The 16632-nt window shown below is 56.0% G+C and overlaps 1 protein-coding gene across 6 annotated transcripts; it reads left to right on the top strand.

The window, feature by feature from the left end:
• Window positions 1–255: 255 nt before the first annotated feature.
• MIIP (migration and invasion inhibitory protein) lies at window positions 256–15781 on the top strand. 6 transcript variants are annotated; one of them, XM_057499735.1, is made up of 11 exons: window positions 256–461; window positions 1715–1890; window positions 2139–2375; window positions 2765–2849; window positions 5883–5991; window positions 6072–6124; window positions 6822–6951; window positions 7083–7179; window positions 8819–8913; window positions 14838–14954; window positions 15499–15781. In XM_057499735.1, the coding sequence occupies exons 2-11, from the start codon at window positions 1777–1779 to the stop codon at window positions 15650–15652; spliced, it is 1191 nt and encodes a 396-aa protein (XP_057355718.1). In that variant the 5' UTR covers window positions 256–461; window positions 1715–1776; the 3' UTR covers window positions 15653–15781. The 6 variants fall into 6 exon arrangements, with proteins under 6 accessions (XP_057355718.1, XP_057355717.1, XP_057355719.1 ...); XM_057499734.1 differs by having other exon boundaries at window positions 256–656; window positions 15499–15780; XM_057499736.1 differs by having other exon boundaries at window positions 256–656; window positions 2768–2849; window positions 15499–15780.
• Window positions 15782–16632: the final 851 nt, after the last annotated feature.

The raw sequence follows: 16632 nt of genomic DNA on the forward strand, positions 1-16632 counted from the left end.
GTTGCCAGCTGCCGCCCAGCCTACCCTTGGCTTCCCCTAGCTGCAACCCGCTGGCTGGGAGCAGCGCCCGGTGCAGACTCTGAAACTGTCGCAGCCCGAACGCGGCGTAGCGTGCCCGCTCCTGACCAATCCGAGCCAGCCCTCCGGGGCCCGCCCCATTCCGAAAATCGTCGGCCGGTACGCGAAATCAGAGGTCGACCAATCATCTGTTGGCCCCCGCTTCAGCCCCGCCTTAATTTTGAAACCGCCTCTTCGGAACGCGTAGTAACGCTCGCAGGAGAGTGTCGACCGCGTCCCCTGTCTGACCAATCGGGGAGGCCGGATCAGGCACCGACCCCAGATGGCCACTTGCCCTGCGGAGCTCTGGGCGGAGGCGGTGGCAGGCCGCGCAGTCCGGGAGCTTCCTGGCCGTGGCTGCTGGACCGGGCGGCGGGCGCTTGGAACCGAGGGCTCGCGGGAAGGTTCGGGCGCCTCCGTGGGCAAGGACGGGGAGGCGGCACCTCGGCACTGCCTCTGATAGTTTTGCTGCTCCAGGTTCTTGTTTGAACGCCGCCTCCCGGTGCATTTGCGCAGTCCAGGGTACCGGCGCGCGGCTGGAGCCGGAGGACCGTGCGGGCAGTTCTCTAGCCCCGGGCGAAAACGGAGACCCTAGGCCTGTAAGGGAATGACCCAGAACTGCTCGATCGGATAAGGGCGGGGGCCGGGACTCCCGGCCCTGAGGACCAGGCTGTTTGCCTCCTTTGCACGCCCCCAGAGTCGTTTGTACTTTGCGGAGGGCGTACGCCGGGGTGGGGATGGGCGGTCCCAGTGTAGTGTGGCTTCTCTCTGCTTTGGTCCCTGCAGCCGGGCCCTGAGGAGGGGACTCCCGTGTGGGCGGTCCTCGGGTGAGGAGGGCAGGTGTAAGGAGGCTGGGGTAGGGCCCCGTTTCTGAGGGTAGCGTGCCTGCCCCGACCCAGTGTTAAAACCAGGATGATGCCAACTGAGGGAGACCGTCTGTGGTTGGAGGATCTGGGCCTGGGGCTCTGAGCCAAGTGTGAGGCATCTTTCCCCAGCCTGCAGAATCCCCTTCCAGAGGCGTCTGTGTGTCCTGAGTCTGGGTCCTTGAGGGCCAAGGCTGGGAGAAGGAGGCTTCCCAGGCCCCCCTCCACGCTAGAGAGAGGGTGGAGTGACCATGCACCCTGGAGCCAGATTTGGACTCAGATCCCGGCTGTGCCACTTAATAACTGTGTGGCTTGGGGCAAGCTGCTTAACTTCTCTGAACTTTGGTTTCTTCATTGTGAAAAGAAAGGGAAGAAGAACAGTGGGCAGGAAAGAGCCCCCTCAGAAGCCTTATTTGTGTTGCATTCACAAGTTATAATGCTTCATGATTGTAGATTTGCTTTAATTGATTTCTACAAATTAAACTTATCTTATAGTTGGGGTTGTTAAAGGGAGATTGCTGTCTTTTGGCATGTAAGGAAACACTCCCTGGCCAGTTTAATAATAATAGGTATTTATTGAATGCTTACTGTGTGCTGTGCACTGCACTGATTTAACATGCATTATCTAGTTTAATCCTTACAACAACTTGATGAGGTAGGTACTGTTATTATCCCTGTTTGGCAGAGGAGGAAGCAGGCACAGAGAGGCTACATAACTTGCCTGAGGATGTACAGTTAGGAAGTATCAGATGGGGATTCAAACTCAGGCCTGGGTCGTGCTGTCTTCGCTTCAGGTAGAACCCAGCCCTGAGGGTGCTCAGTGACTTGCCGGGTGAGGCCAGACAGAACCCTCGCCATGGTGGAGTCCGAGGATTTGGCGCAGCTGCGGCAGCTCAACCTGGAGCTCATGCAGCAGCTGTGGGTTGGGCAGAAGGCTGTGCAGCAGTCAGTGGCTAAGGCAGCCTCAGAGGTGAGTGCCCACTGTGGAAACTCCCCGGGGGTGAGGAAGGCGCTGCCTAGCCCTCAGGCCTCCAGGCCCATCCTGGGCAGCGTGCCTAGTTTGCTGTGATGAGAAAACCAAGGCCCAGTGTGGGAAGGGACTGACCTGGGACACTGCACAGACTGGCACAGGAATGAAGACCAGGCCTCATGCCTGGCATAGGCCAGCTGGGTAGGTGGCTGAGCCGCTTCCTGGGTGACTGGGCCTCTCTGTTCCAGTCAAGCCCGGACTCCAACAGCAGCTACGACTCAGAGATACCATCTTCCCAAGAGATGTCCTCAGTGGCCTTGAGAGCCTCCTGCCTGCCGGACGCCCACCAGGGTGATCCCTGTGATGTGTCCTGGCTTGGCAGGGCCAGCTCCAGGGTGATCTCCCTCTCACGTGGCACATGCCAGTACCAGAAGTCCCTGGGCTCACTGAGATCCACCCTGGATCAACGAAGTATGCTGTCCAAGGTAACTTGGAAGAGTGGGGTATCCATTGATGGGAGCTTCCTTGTACCTCAGTTTCCCTCCCTAACAAATGCACTCATGGGCAGCCTCCCTTGCAGGGTGAAAGGCTTCTGGGAGATACCTTGAGTCATGTCTGCTCAGCCTAAGTGCTTTATAAGTGTGGTGGTTACTTTGGGAAGAAAGCGATGAGCCCCATTATACAGATGGGAAGACCAAGGCTCAGAGGCCAGACGTGTTCAGAGTAGAGGGGGTGGGGGCCCAACTCTTACCTTCCAGCTCCCAAGTCCTTGGCTGAGCCCTGGGGCCCACGTCAGGACATCAGTTAGGACATGGGCCCTCCTCTGGGCCAGGCCTGCTGGCCTACCGCATGCACCTCTTTGTCTTCCTCTCAGCAGAGAGTGACCTTCAGCAAGGAACCTCCAGTGCCTGAGGAGAGCTGGCGCCTCAGACCGTACCTGGGCTACGATTGGATTGCAGGTGTGGCCCGTCCCCCCCACACGCCAGGCCTGGGGTTGGGGTGGAGGGCCCAGCTTGCTTCTGCACCTGCCTGAGCCCCGACTGGGCCCTGCTGCTGTTTCTCTGGCTGTTCCACCTTCTTCAGTGAGCACCTTCTGTGCTGGGACTCCTCTCTCGGACCCTGGTACAGTGACAGGTACAGAGATGGGGCTCCCCGAGAATGTACCTGGGGCTCTCATTGAATGAATGAGTGAGTCAGAGCTGCCATACTTTTTAACATTTATTATGTGCCATGCCACTGAAAAATTATGTATGTGTCTCATCTCTTTACACATTACTGTCCTCTGCCCTGCCCTGCCCCAGACCTCAGTGGCCTCTTGACTGGTCTCCTGGCCTGTGTTGCCCCCATTACTACCCATTTTTGACATGGTAGGAAGAATGAATTTTTAAACAGAAATAAGATCATGCCACTCAGAGTACTTAAACTTAGAGTAAGATCCAAAGTCCTATCTAGACTTAGGATGTATGGCCCGGCCTCTGCTGGCCCTGTGACCATGACCTCTAACTGTCTGTCCGGGTGCTTCGCTCCGGCCTTGCCGGCCTCCTTGCTGGTCACTGAACCTGCTACGCTCACGGCCACCTCAGGGCCTTGCGCTTTTGTCCTTACTGTCTGGAACGCACTTCCCCAGGTTTATTCCTACTGGTTCCTTTTCATTAGTGAAGACTCTGCTCAAACTGTAGGCCTTCCATGAGCATGATGTTAGAGGGCCACAACCCCTGCACCCATGCCTGTGGCATCAGTCATTCGTGTGTCCTTCATATCATTCATTCTCAGAAATCCTCTCGCTTGTTTCTCGTCTGACTCTTGTGGTGGAGCATAAGCGCCTTTAGGGCAGGGGCCTGGCTGTCTTCTCATTGCTGTGTCTCCAAGCCTGAGCCTAGAATGGTGCCTGGCTCATGGTAGGCCCTCGACCAGTACTTGGTGAGTGAGTGGATGACCCCCAGAGGCTGCTGCTGTTAGGATCCTTACTTCACAAAGAAGGAAACTGAGGCACGGAGAAGTTGAGTCACTGCCCAAAGGCAGGTGGTCCGTGGGGCTGCTGCAACTCAGCGGTGGTGGGGACACAGGCCCCGTCCCCAGGAGGCACCTGCCCCCTGCCTGCCCTGCGCCCCTGTGGGCTGCGCTCTCCTTCCAAGGGCATGTGTCTGCATCATCTAAGGCCTGTCCCCATGTTTGTGCCCTGCCTCATCCCCTCTTGGCTCCCAGGGGCGGGCTTCCTGCAGTCTCTCCTCCCTCCAGCATCATTCTGCCCCATCAGCATGTGAAAAATGCCCTGGGCTAACCATGAGAACTGACTGACATACCGAGTGCTTTTATGTGCCTGGCTTTCCAAGAGCTTTGCTGCCTGACCCCCTTGGCTCCCTGCTCTTCACGGTAACCCTAGGAGGGAGGTGCTCTTATCCCTGCTGGCAGAGGAGAAGGCTGAGGTGCCAGGAGACGGAGAAACTTAGCCAGGTCTCCCCTCTGGTCAGAGTACAGCTGCCGTCCGATATTTCCATGCTGATGAAACATTTCTCTCTTTTCCTCTGTTTGCCTCTAGTTACTGACCATTTTCTCCACTTTTCTGGAAAAGAGGACTGGAAAAACTTTTTCCTAAGTTGGGCGTTAGCTCCCAACACCTTCTAACGCTGTCCTCTCCCGGGTCATCAGGACCTCGGCTGCCGGCTCCCGGCTCGGTTCTCTGTCTGTGCCGTAACGGGCCCTGCAGAGCGAGGGACGCAGCAGCCACCCCCTCCTCCCTCAGACTCGTCCCTCAGCTCCCAGGGCTGGACACTCCTGGCTCTCCTTTTAGTTTCCTCCGCTGGGCCCGCTTCCTTGTTCCCACGGCCAGGCCCCCGAGGCCGCAGGGCCCGTCTTGTCTGCTGTCCCGCCTCTGCTCCCCTAAGGACTGAGGCTTTCGGCTCTTACGGTACTGGCCCGTTTTTAGGTCTAGCCCGCACTACTCCCCTGGATTCCAGACTTGTGTGCTGGTTTGTGTATTTCCGTGTTGCTCATTAGGTATCTTAAAGATTAATCCCACATCCAAAATAAAGATCCTGGTTTCCAGCGCCCCTGCTTCTTCAGTCCTTCCTGTCTGTAGATGGCAACTCCAGGTACTAATAATCAGGCCGTACTTTGGGGTCGGCCTCAGTCTCTCCTCTCCTGTTTGCGTCCTCATCTTCCAGTCCGTTAGTGCTCGTCAGTAGCCCTGCCTTCAGCGTATTTCTGGAGTCTGACTACGTCTCTCTGCCAGGACGCCCTCTTGCAGCCTCCTAACTGGTGCCCCTGCTTCCCTTCGTCTTGCAGCAGCCAGAAGGGGAATCCTGTGAAAATACACAGCTGATCTGATTGTGTCACTCCTTGTCCCCAAACCCTCTGCCACCTTCCAGCTCGTCTCCTCGACCGTCATCCTCACTTCCCTCCAGCCGCTTTGACCTCCTGGCTGTTCCTCAAACATACCAAGCACACGTCTACCCCAGGGCCTTTGTACTTGCTCGTCTGTCTGCCTGGGAGTCCACATGGCCCCCTCTCTCCCCGCTCAGGTCTCTGCTCAGGTGTCCCCTCTTCAGAGAGGCCTCCCTGGCACCTCTGCCCTGTCCGGTGTGGTTCCCTGGCTCTGTTCTCTTTCGTTTCCTGGCAGGTGCCACCATTTGGTGTTTATCTCATTTCTTGGTGACAAGTTGTCACCAGCTTGTCTGTTGCCGCCGTATTAGAATGTAAGCCTCATGAGGGCTCAGCACCGGCCTCATTCGTTCCCTAGTTCACTGCTTTCTCCACAGCACAGGAAACAGTGTCTGGCCCAGAGTAGGGGCTCTGTAAATATTTTTTGCATGAATGATGGTTACACATCAGGACAGACAGACACTGAGACAAAACCAATAGGAACAGTGAGTGGAGGGTCCCTTTCAGGTCTGTCTGAGGCATGGTCAGGGCAGGGCAGGGGGACTGGGCTGCCAGCGCTGGGCACCCCCTAAGCCTCGGCCAGTGGCCACGCTGTGCTTTGCCCACTGCAGGGTCTCTGGACAACATCTCGCCCGTCACCAGCAAGCCTGAGGCCTTCTTCTCAAAGCTGCAGAAGTTCCGGGAAGCCAACAAGGAAGAATGTATTAACAGTGACCCCGAGTGAGCAGGGGTGCCCTGGGGAGACAGGGCAGCTCAGGGACCCTGTGACCCTGGCCTGCTAACCCCCCTCACCCTTACAGATCCCAGTTCCTAGGCCTGCCCGGGAGCAGTGGTGTGGAGTGGGAGCACGAATGTGAGTATAAACCTTGGCAGGCGCCCTGTATCCTGGTGGAAGTCTGAGGGGCTTGCCCCTGAGGAGGCTGCTGTGTGCCCTGGGGACTTGGAGAGGGATGCCGGGGGTCCTGACAGGACGGCAAGCCCCAGGGTGGGGATGGGGGTGGGGATGAGGCTGGCCCTGTGTCCCCTTGTCACACCCTTCCCCGCATTTCCCATGTACCCCTGCCCCCCATGCATGGATGCCTTAGGTGTGTGGCGGTGCCAGCGCAGTCACACGGGTACCTGTGTCACTGCTCTGGGTTTGCCTCTGCAGCGTACAGTGCATACGTATGTGTATGTACATGTGTGTGCGAGGGGTGTTCCCGTGAATAATGTGCATGTGCCCTGTGTGCATGATTACAGATAGATGCACAAACGTGTGTCCACAAGGGTGACCATATGAAGCTGTGCTTCATGTTTGCACACGTGACATTTGCACATGTAGAAATGCCAGCAAGTGTTTGTGCACACGTGTGTCATGCTGGAGGGCCAGGGTGAGCTCAGTGTTTATGTGAGCATGTGTGTGTGTGTGTGTGTGTGCTCTGATGTGTGCATGTGAGCAGGCCCCTGGGACCGTGGAGGAGTTGGTGGGCCCATGTGGTTGGGGGCAGCGAGGGGGCCCAGGGATTTAGGAGCCCCAGCTCGGCGGGGAGCTACTCCTCGTGGTTTTGCAGGCGTGTACAGTTATCGTGTCAACCGGCGCCTGTTTCTGGTGCCATCGGATCCTGGCACCCCCTGCCGCCTGTGCAGGACACCACGGGACCAACGGGGCCCTGAGACCCTGGCAGAGCCAGCACAGGTCAGGTGAGTGGCCAGAGCAGGCAGGGCACCTGTGGGGCAGCTGGGGGGCAGCTGCTGAGGAGAGGAGCAGAGCCTGGGGCCCTGCAGCAGCCAGGAGGCACCTGGGGCAATGCCCTCACTGTCCCCCCGCCTAGGGTGAGTGTCCCATTGTCTGTCCTGGACCCCCCCCACCGGTACCACATCCATCGGCGGAAGAGCTTCGATGCCTCCGACACGCTGGCCCTGCCTCGGGTGAGCAGCCACATGGGGCCAGGTGGGGAAGGGCCTGGGGCTGCCCCCTGTCTGGCCCAGGTCCCCAGATGGATCCCGAGGCCCAGAGAGAGCTAGGGACTGTCCCAAGGCCACACAGTGAAGCTGGGCTTAAGGAAGAAGAGGACCCAGCTCGAGTTCAGGCTGGGCGCCCCACCCCATGCTGTGCTTGTCCCCTGAGTGAGATGGGGCACCCCACCCACCCCGTGGCTTCCGGGATGAGTGACGCGCCTGCACGCCGGCGTGACGCACACAGTCCCCAGCGCTGAGCTCTGTGTGCAGTGCCTCCCCTCCTTAGGATTATCTCACGGACCCCCGTGGTGACTGCGAGTGTGGGTTCCACTATAGCACACTCTGCAGACCAGGAGACTGAGGCAGAGGGAGGGGCCGTAGCCAAGGTCGGCCAGGTGAAAGAGCTGGGATTTGCACCCAGGTCCGTATGCTTCCGTGGTGCCTCCCATAGAGATGTCCCTCTGTGTTCCCTGGGTATTCAGTCCCAGGTGAGGCCGGGGAGCTGCGACGAGGGGTGCAGAAGAGGCACCTCAGGCTTGTGGGGTGAGCTGGGGCTGTTCAGTGACTCAGTACCTGTCGGGGGCCTGGGCCAGAGACTGGCACACAGGGCCTGTCGTCAGTGTCCATGGCCTTCCTCCTCCCACCTCAGGTTAGGGCCCGAGGCCTGGGTGAGGGGGCTCAGGAGAGAGAGGCCCTGCCGGGGGAGCCACCGTGACTGGAGGCCCCTCCACCTTCATGGGGGACACCCCCCATCCTAGGGGATGCTGCCAGTCCCAGATGAAGGTGCGCCCAGGTGGGGGAGCCCTGCGCCCGGCCAGGCACCTTAGCCCCTTGCTCCCCACAGCACTGCCTGCTGGGCTGGGACGTCCTCCCTCCCAAGTCCGACAGGAGCTCAGCGCCCAAGAGCCTGGACCTCTGGTCCTGTGTCTCCTCCGAGGCTCAGCACCAGCAGCTGTTGGCCAGCGGCCCTTCCCACGTGGTGTGGTCCAGGGTGCCCCAGGAGGGACAGACGTCTTGGGGCAGCCCTGGGGAGGGCACAGCCCCTGCCCCCGGGCGCAGGATGCGGGCAGGAAGGGCAGAGCCTGATAAAGCGTCTCTACAAGGGCCTGTCCCGGGCCCTGACCCAAGACAGCCTCCCAGGCTCCTCCACTCCCCGCTGGCTACCACACCTCACCCATGGAGGTAACCCTAACTCTTAAGTCCAGAAGGAAATGAGGCTGGACTGGGGGCAGTCTGCTCCCAAAGTGGCCCGCTGACACCTCTCCATTCACTGTCCCAGCCCCTGTCAACTTGGGTCTCATGCCCCACCCTGATCTGGTCAGAACCCCAGGTCCCCCAGCCCCGTGTCCTCCAACTGAAGCCCCGAGGACCAGCCACTTGGAGACAGTGCCCCCACCATTGCTTCTAGCCTCTCTGGCAGGGGCCCCACGAGAGGGGAGCCCTGCCCGGCCTCAGCTGGGGGTGGACTAAGGCCTCAGCCCACAGAGTTGGGCAGGTGGGTGGGCCCAGGCCTTTCTCCTACCTGGGGTCAAAGTGGGGGGACTCCAGGGTGAGGGGGGAGAGGGGATTCTGTGACCTGTTTGTCAATAAAGCTCCATGCTGTCTGCAGCTCCAGATGCTCGCATGTGCTGGGTCTGTCCTGCTGAAGCCCACATTCCTGGGAGGCGCCCTGTCCCCAGCCTGCCCACCCCTCACCTGGGAAAGGTACCTCTGACAACCTGCACTGGGCCGCCTGCATCCAGCACCCTGGTGTGGCTCTGTGCACCTTCCAACTCTGGGTAGATGGCCTCCCAGGTAGGGCTGCGGGTCCCCAAGGCAGGCTGGGGCCACCATCTCAGCGAGGGGCTCGGAGTCTCAGGCTGACCCCTGCAGGTGCCCGTGGGCAGCGGGGAGTGACGAGCTCTCCCCTTGTTGGCCTGTACACTGGGGTCCGTCAGCAGAAGGGCCATCGTGGAGTCATCGGGCCAGCTGGCTCCTCTTCCCACTCCAGCCCAGCCCTGGAAGCCGTGGGTGATCAGAGCCGCAGCGGGGACAGGTGAAGGCACAGGGCCAGGCACTAGTCGGGGGCCCGCTGGCAGAGAGCCCAGATCCCCCCAGATCATAAGCAGTGCCGGCCTCCCCCCACGGGGTGAGCAGTAGGGAAGCCCTGTCTCTGTAGGAGACAAATGGAGCAGCTGGTGAGCCCAGAGAAGGCCTGTGCTTGCTGGGGTGTCTAGGCTGAGGCGTGGGGCTCCCGCCTTCCACCAGAGCTTGTGAGGCCATGGAAACCTTCTCTTCCAGTGCTGACAGCACGTGTGGTTGGATAAGCGGGGTTACATTAACCCCACATCTCAGTGCTTTGACATAAAGGCTATTTTTTGCTGACTTGCTCACACCACTTGTCCCTCATGAATCACGTGGGACTCTGCTTCTGACATGGTCTCTCAGGGGCCCAGGCCGATGGAGGCTCCACCCTGGGGGACATCACCGGTTGCTTCAGCCCAGAGTGACACACAGGTCACTTCTGCTCATGGTTCATTGGCCAGAACTCATCACAGGGGCCCTGCCTGATAGCAGGGGCTTGAGATGTGGTTGTGGGGGGCAAATGGGATATTTGGTAAGTATTACCATCCTCTAGGGCCTGTCACCTGCCTTCCACCAGCCCCCAGGTGGAAGGCAGGCACGCAGAGCTCCCAGGTCCTAGGCATGACACAGGCCATGAATAGAATAGATTGTAGGCACTGAATTCTTGCCTGACATCTACTCTCACTTGATCTGGGGTTCCAACCTCAGGTGCCTTTGGTGGATGGCAGTTCAGGTGACAGAGTGATAGGGCACAGGGCCACCTGTTGAGCATGTGTTCCCCCCCAAAGGCTTTACTGTTCAAATGCCTATCTGATCCAAACTGCATGTGTCTAGGCAGATGTAGCAAAGCAGGTTTTCCCACTTGACTACAGGACCTGGAGAAGCTAAGTCTCTTCCACATATAATTTTTTCTCATTAATTTAGAAAAATTTGTTTTAATTGTATAAAACATATGTGTCATGAAGTTTCCCACTTTCACCATTTTTATATGTATAGTTCTTGGGCATTAAGTGCATACACACTGTTGTACAACCATCACCACCATCTATTCCCAGAAATTCTTGCATCTTGCCAACTCCATAGCGAGGAAACAGCCTCCCTTTGCCCCCCGGCCCCTGGCAGCCACCTTCTACTGTTTTAGGAATCCGACCCCTCTAAGTGCCTCATATGAATGCAGTCCTACAGTATTTGTCCTTTTGTGATTGGCTTTTTCGTTTAGCATAATGTCCTCAAGGTTCATTTACATTGTCATATGTCAGACTTTCCCTTTTAAGGCCTGGTAGTATTTCACTGTATGAATCTGCCACATTTTGTTTATCCCTTCAGCCATCAGTAGACACTTGGGTTGCTTCCACCTTGTGGTTGTGAACACGGTTGTGCCAATAGCTCAGTCCCTCCTTTCAGTTCTTCTGAGTATCTGCCCTGCTGTGGGATTGCCGGATCCTATGGTAATTCTGCGTTTAGAGTTTTGCCGAAGTGCCCTAGGTGCGTCACGGCGGCTGTGCCCCTCTCCATCTCCACCAGCAGTGAAAAGGGGTTCCAGTTTCTCCACATCCTCACCCACATTTATTTTTGGCTTTTTTGATAGTAGCCATCCTAATGGGTGTGAAGTGGTGTCTCATTGTGGTTTTGATTTGCATTTCTCTGGTGATTAGTGATGTTGAACATCTTTTCATGTGCCTCTAGGCCATTTGTATGTCTTCTTTGGAGAAATTTGTGTTCAAGCCCTTCGCTCATTCTAAAATAAGGTTGTTGGGGTTTTTATTGTTGTTCCCACATGTAACTTTAAATCAAAGAGCCTATTGGAGTTAGTGGTTTTGTTAGCAATTCTTTGGCCAGAGGGAGAAGATAATCTGGGAGCCTTCTGTTACACAAAAATAACAAAATTTATAGCCGGGATTAGCTCAGAAGTTTAGCTGACCCAGAATAACACCAGATTGAACAAGATAGAAGCGTTACTTCCCTGTGAAAGTCCAGACTGCAATGCTGGGTCCATTAAGTTGTCAGGGCTTCTAGCCTGCTTGCTTCCAGTCAGTTCCATGTGCAAAAAAAACCCAGCCCAGGCTCTCCACACAGTTTCATCAAAGCTGTGATGCCATTAATGGACTCACCCTTGCTTCCTGTACCACCAGGAAAAGTGGTGCTAAACTCTGCCACTCGCACCGTGAGATAGTGCTAATTTCAGGGATGTTCAAATGCTAAATAATTTGTATCTTGGAATTAGGGAGATCCAAAAAGTCTTAAGTCTAAGAAATCCGGTCTTTCTGTATACTGACCCCTGGGCTCTGCATAAGCCAGCGATCTCAGTGGTCTCAGTGGTGGCCTCCTTGAGGCCATCTGGAAAGATCAGCTGGGGTGGAAAGACAGCAATCATAACCCGATCTTGGCCGCTGGCCAGCCTGTGAATGCTTCCAGGAGGGGCTTGTGCCCTGGGCTTCTGTCTTACCTGTACTGTCTCTTGCACGGTCACTCTCTATGACAGCTTCAGCTCGAGGACAAGGCTTTTGCAACCCTCAGGAGCCCCAGCAATGAAGGTCACAGGCAGATAGGCCCCCGGACAGAGCTTCATGTCTTCCAGCCCTACCCCACTCAGCCTGCACCCCTACGGTCCCAGAACGTCCCCACTGCCCTCCCAGGTGCCTGCGAGCCATTCTTAGCTCTCCAGGGCCCTTCCCTCCCTCTCACTTGGGGTCACCAGATCTCTCTTCTTGTCCCCCCACCCCCCCAATCCCCTCCAGCGTCTACTTGCTTTCTACTTCTCAGCTGGAGTGTCTCCTTTCTAGAGGCCTCCTGAGCCCCGGGCCCCGCTGGTCCGGCACACCCCACCCGCACGTCGCCTCCGTGCACATCTCCACCTCAGCCCTCACACACTGCTAAAGCACCCATTGTGAGGTTGTTACTTAGTCTTTCTCCCCTGCTAGAAAACAAGCTCCAAGAGTGCGAGATGGTATTTCTTTTCTTAGTTGGACTGTTTTGGTTTTTTTGTTTGTTTTTCTCCTGTTTTCTGAGAGGCAGTTCCTGAACTGTATTCAGGATTTGGCTTTTTCCTCTCACCTGGTCTCCCACCTGCCTCATGAAGGTGATGGGGAGGAAGCTTTACTTCCTGTGCACAAAAGGAAGTAAACCACCCTGTGGTTGGGCGCACACCCTGGTGCACCTTACATGGTTTTCTCCCTCCCCCAAATTAACTTATTTTGTGTGTGTGTGTGGTGGGGGGGACCCTCCATAAATCCCAAAGGAAAAAAACAAGATCACCTGCTTCCAAACTTAATGCACTGAGTTTCATTTAGAAATAAGAACAAGGGCCTGCCTCCCCATTGCATGACCACAGCACAGACACACGGACCCACACAGGACATTCACTCACTCATTCATGGATTCTTTTATTACATATGCATTGAGCTTCTGCTGGGTTCCAGGCACCATTCTAGGCTCTGCAGACACAGAGGTGGACCAGACAGCAGTGACAGTAGAGACCTGGCCTCCGAGCCCCCATGCTGGTGCTGGGACACGGATTGAAACAAGCCAGCACAGAAAATGTGTCTGGTGGCAGGAGGGCTGGCCCCTCACTTCCCTCTTCCACACCCCTCACCTCTGGCACCCCTCATGAGCAAGGCCGCAGCCCTGCTGAAGCTTTTTCTGGTGCTTAAACCTGCTGGCCCGTCCTGGCCTCCAGGTCTCCATCCATACTGCACCCTCTGCTCGAAGCCCTCTGCCTACCACCAAATTCCTACACAGACTCAGCTCCTAAGTCGCTCCTCAGAGGCCTTTCCTCATCCCACAGAACTGGCTAAGGCACCCTGAGACTGAGGCCCCATGGCTCTGCCTCTACTTATCCATCATATCCTTCAAACTACTTGTGAGATGCTTGGGGCAGGAACCAAGCCTGTCTTATCTTACCTGTATCCTAGCATAGCATGCAGCATATGATAGGTGTTCAGTAAATAGACGTGGGGTGAAGGATTTCACGAATGATCCCCCAGGTCTTGGGCAGATAGAGGCCACACAGCCCTGGGACCTTAATTGTGTCCCAGGCATTTGGCCCTGGCAGGTACACTGTAGCTGGGCCTAGTCTCAGCATGTCATATGTTGTCCTAGGTCTCAGGCATATCATGGAGGTCTGGCCTTCTAGGATGGGAGGTGGGGAGTGACTGGGGACAGCTGGGACATCTCCATCCCGGAACCTTCCTGCACGTGACAGCAGCTGTGTGTCCCAGTCCCTTGGAGTGCAGATGGAGACAAGTGAACACCAGCTGGCTCCCCAAGGGGCCCTCCAACTTCCTGAAGGACAGACGCATCTGATTGCCATCTCGGAGGGCGAATCTCCCTGGCAGGGCTGAATGACCACTCTGCTCCTACTTGTCCAACCTCGTGAAGGTGGACGGACTGCGCACAGCACCAAGTACAAAACACTAGACTTGCCGGAGTTATTTCCCCATGTGTCTTCTGAACGTAGCATTCTGATGTTCTGAAAATTCACAACGTTTTGGTGCCATGAAAGTTCCTACTGGGTGCCACTCTGAAGTGATCTTGGGGAGGGGCAGAGAGCACAGCCACCAAGAAATTGGGGTTCTGAGCTCCCCCCACTGATTGGCTGCTTCCTGACTGTGACCTTGGGCACATCCTTTAACCTTCCTGCAGCTCAGTTTCATCATCTGTACGGGGTGATAATGGCAGTAAGAGGTTGGGGACCTGGGGCAGGCAGAGGCTGAGTGGAGAAGAGGACAATACACGGTAAGACATCACAGTCGTCAGCTCTTCCTGGCCTCCCACCCCACCTCACCCTGTCGCAGGGTCAGCATCATCTGCACGGGGCTCTGAATGCAGTTTTTCTTGCTCACCTTCCCAAGGGGAGAAGGATGTAGAGTATCAGGTGCATCGATCTCCCACCTCCTCCTGGGGCTTGCTAGGCACATGCAGAGTGCGAGCAGCCTTCTCCCCAGGCTCACTGACTCGGAGGCGCTGTCCCCACCGCTGAGGAGGAGGTGTGAAGTCAGCAGGCAGGGCTCTGGGCGCCCCGGGCCTTCCCAGTGGCTGGCGCCTCAGGGTGAGTGTGGACAGGGTAGGCTGTGCCTGCAGGCCTGAGGGGAGGCCTGCGCCCTGTGGGACCATACAGTGGCTGGTGGAGGTGGCATGAAATCGGGTCTCAGAGACTGGGTGCCTGCCTGGTGGTGGCTTTTGGGGACATTCCCCTCTCGTGGCACCAGGCTGAGCTCTGACCACAAGGTACTCTTTCCAGGCCCCCTTTGCAGCTAAAGGCGGATGGCTTCTCTGTCCATCCCCAGAAATCCCCCAACACAGCCTCTGAAACTCAACAGAGCCTGCTGTTACGGCAGGGACCAGAGGGGTCCACAGCTCCCAAGGCAGAGGCTGTTCTCAGCTGAGAGAGAAGGGGGATAGGGCGGGCTTTGAGAATTCTCCCAGATCTAATATCTGGTGTGCTGGATCCCTTCTGCCCCCAGGGCTAAAGGATCAGAAAGTTCAGCCCAGAGAGTGACTCAGCCGCCACTCCTCTGTATTCCCAACAATTTCAGACAAACTTTCCCTGGCTCTTCTTGCCAAAGTTGGCCAGGAGAGGGAGAAGCAGAGAGAACACCTTCCCAGATGTGTGTGGAGTCAGCGCCAGATATGTGCGCAGAACGTTGGACCTGGATCACAGGCCTGAGGTTCAGCGCAAGTCAGTGAGCGTCTCTGAACCTCAGTTTCCTCATCTGTAAAATGGGGACTATAATGCTACCTACCTCATACGGGTGTTTTGAGAACTAAGTGACATGATCAGGTAATGAAATGCTTAGTGCAGTAACTGGCACTCACTTAGTGGTTAACAAATATGAGATATTATTATTTAAAAGCAAGGACCCAATTATGTATAGCAAGGTGGGGGTCCTGTCTTTGGGGAGGTCTGCCACACCTGGCCTGAAATGCAGTAAGGACAGAGGGAAGGGGAAAGTTCTAGGTAATTTCTCCTGTAAATGATAAGGGCTCTGCCCCAGCTCCCCGGCCCAAGTGGGCTCCCATAAGCCTGCGTGCCTGGGAGAGGTGGGTTGGGGGTGGGTAGGCATAACCCTCCTGAGCTGGGATGGGAGGGTCAGAGGCCTGGAAACCACTCAGGTCCTTCCAGGAATCCTTGGGTTCAAACTCAGGGTGTGGGATTGTGACACAGCACGGGAAGATAGCTGACTGGGCGTGGGGGTTACACAAGCCTCCGTCCGTCGCCTCCTTCAGAGGGAAGACTCTCTTGTGTCCTGCCTTCAGGAACTATTGCCAAACCTTCCCTCAGTCTCCATGGCCGGCCACATGCGCTCCCTGCGCCCTTCAGCTCTGGAAGCCTTCCCTCACCAGACCCCCATGCTGGCCTTCGCCTTCCCATGTCTCCTGACCAGGACCAGGTGGGCTCCCTGGACCTGCCTGCCTTCCTGGCTGGAGGCTTCTCAGGGGCGGGGCCCCCCAGGGCTGCTCATCGCCGGAGGCCCCAGCTTGGACAAGCTGCCAAAGGGCTCGGGAGCAAGCAGCATCACCCCTGGGTCTGCACGAAGTGTTTTTTTTTTTTTTTTTTGGTGGCCCCAAAAGATGTGTCCGCCCAGAACCTCAGAATGTGACCTTATTCAGAATAAGGATCTTTATGGATATAATTAAGGATCTCAAGATGAGACGATTCTGCTCCTACACTGCTGGTGGGAATGTAAATTAGTTCAACCATTGTGGAAAGCAGTATGGAAGTTCCTCAAAAAACTCGAAATAGAAATACCGTTTGACTCAGGAATTCCACTCCTAGGAATTTACCCTAAGAATGCAGCAGCCCAGTTTGAAAAAGACATCTGCACCCCTATGTTTATCACAGCACTATTTACAATAGCCAAGAAATGGAAGCAACCTAAGTGTCCATCAGTAGATGAGTGGATAAAGAAGATGTGGTACATATACACAATGGAATACTATTCAACCATAAGAAGAAAACAAATCCTACCATTTGCAACAACATGGATGGAGCTGGAGGGTATTATGCTCAGTGAAATAAGCCAGGCAGAGAAAGACAAGTATCAAATGATTTCACTCATTTGTGGAGCATAAGAACAAAGAAAAAAACTGAAGGAATAAAACAGCAGCAGACTCACAGAACCCAAGAATGGACTAACAGTTTCCAAAGGTAAAGGGACTGGGGAGGGTGGGTGGGAAGGGAGGGACAAGGGGGGAAAAGGGGGCATTACAATTAGCAGATACAATGTAGCGGGGGAGAGACACGGGAAAGGCAGTATATACAAAGACAAGTAATGATTCTATAGCATCTTACTACACTGATGGACAGTAACTGTAATGGGGTATGTTGGGGGGACTTGATAATGGTGGGAGTCTAGTAAC

Source organism: Manis pentadactyla, chromosome 4 (assembly GCF_030020395.1).
Source record: "Manis pentadactyla isolate mManPen7 chromosome 4, mManPen7.hap1, whole genome shotgun sequence".
Lineage (NCBI taxonomy): Eukaryota > Metazoa > Chordata > Mammalia > Pholidota > Manidae > Manis > Manis pentadactyla.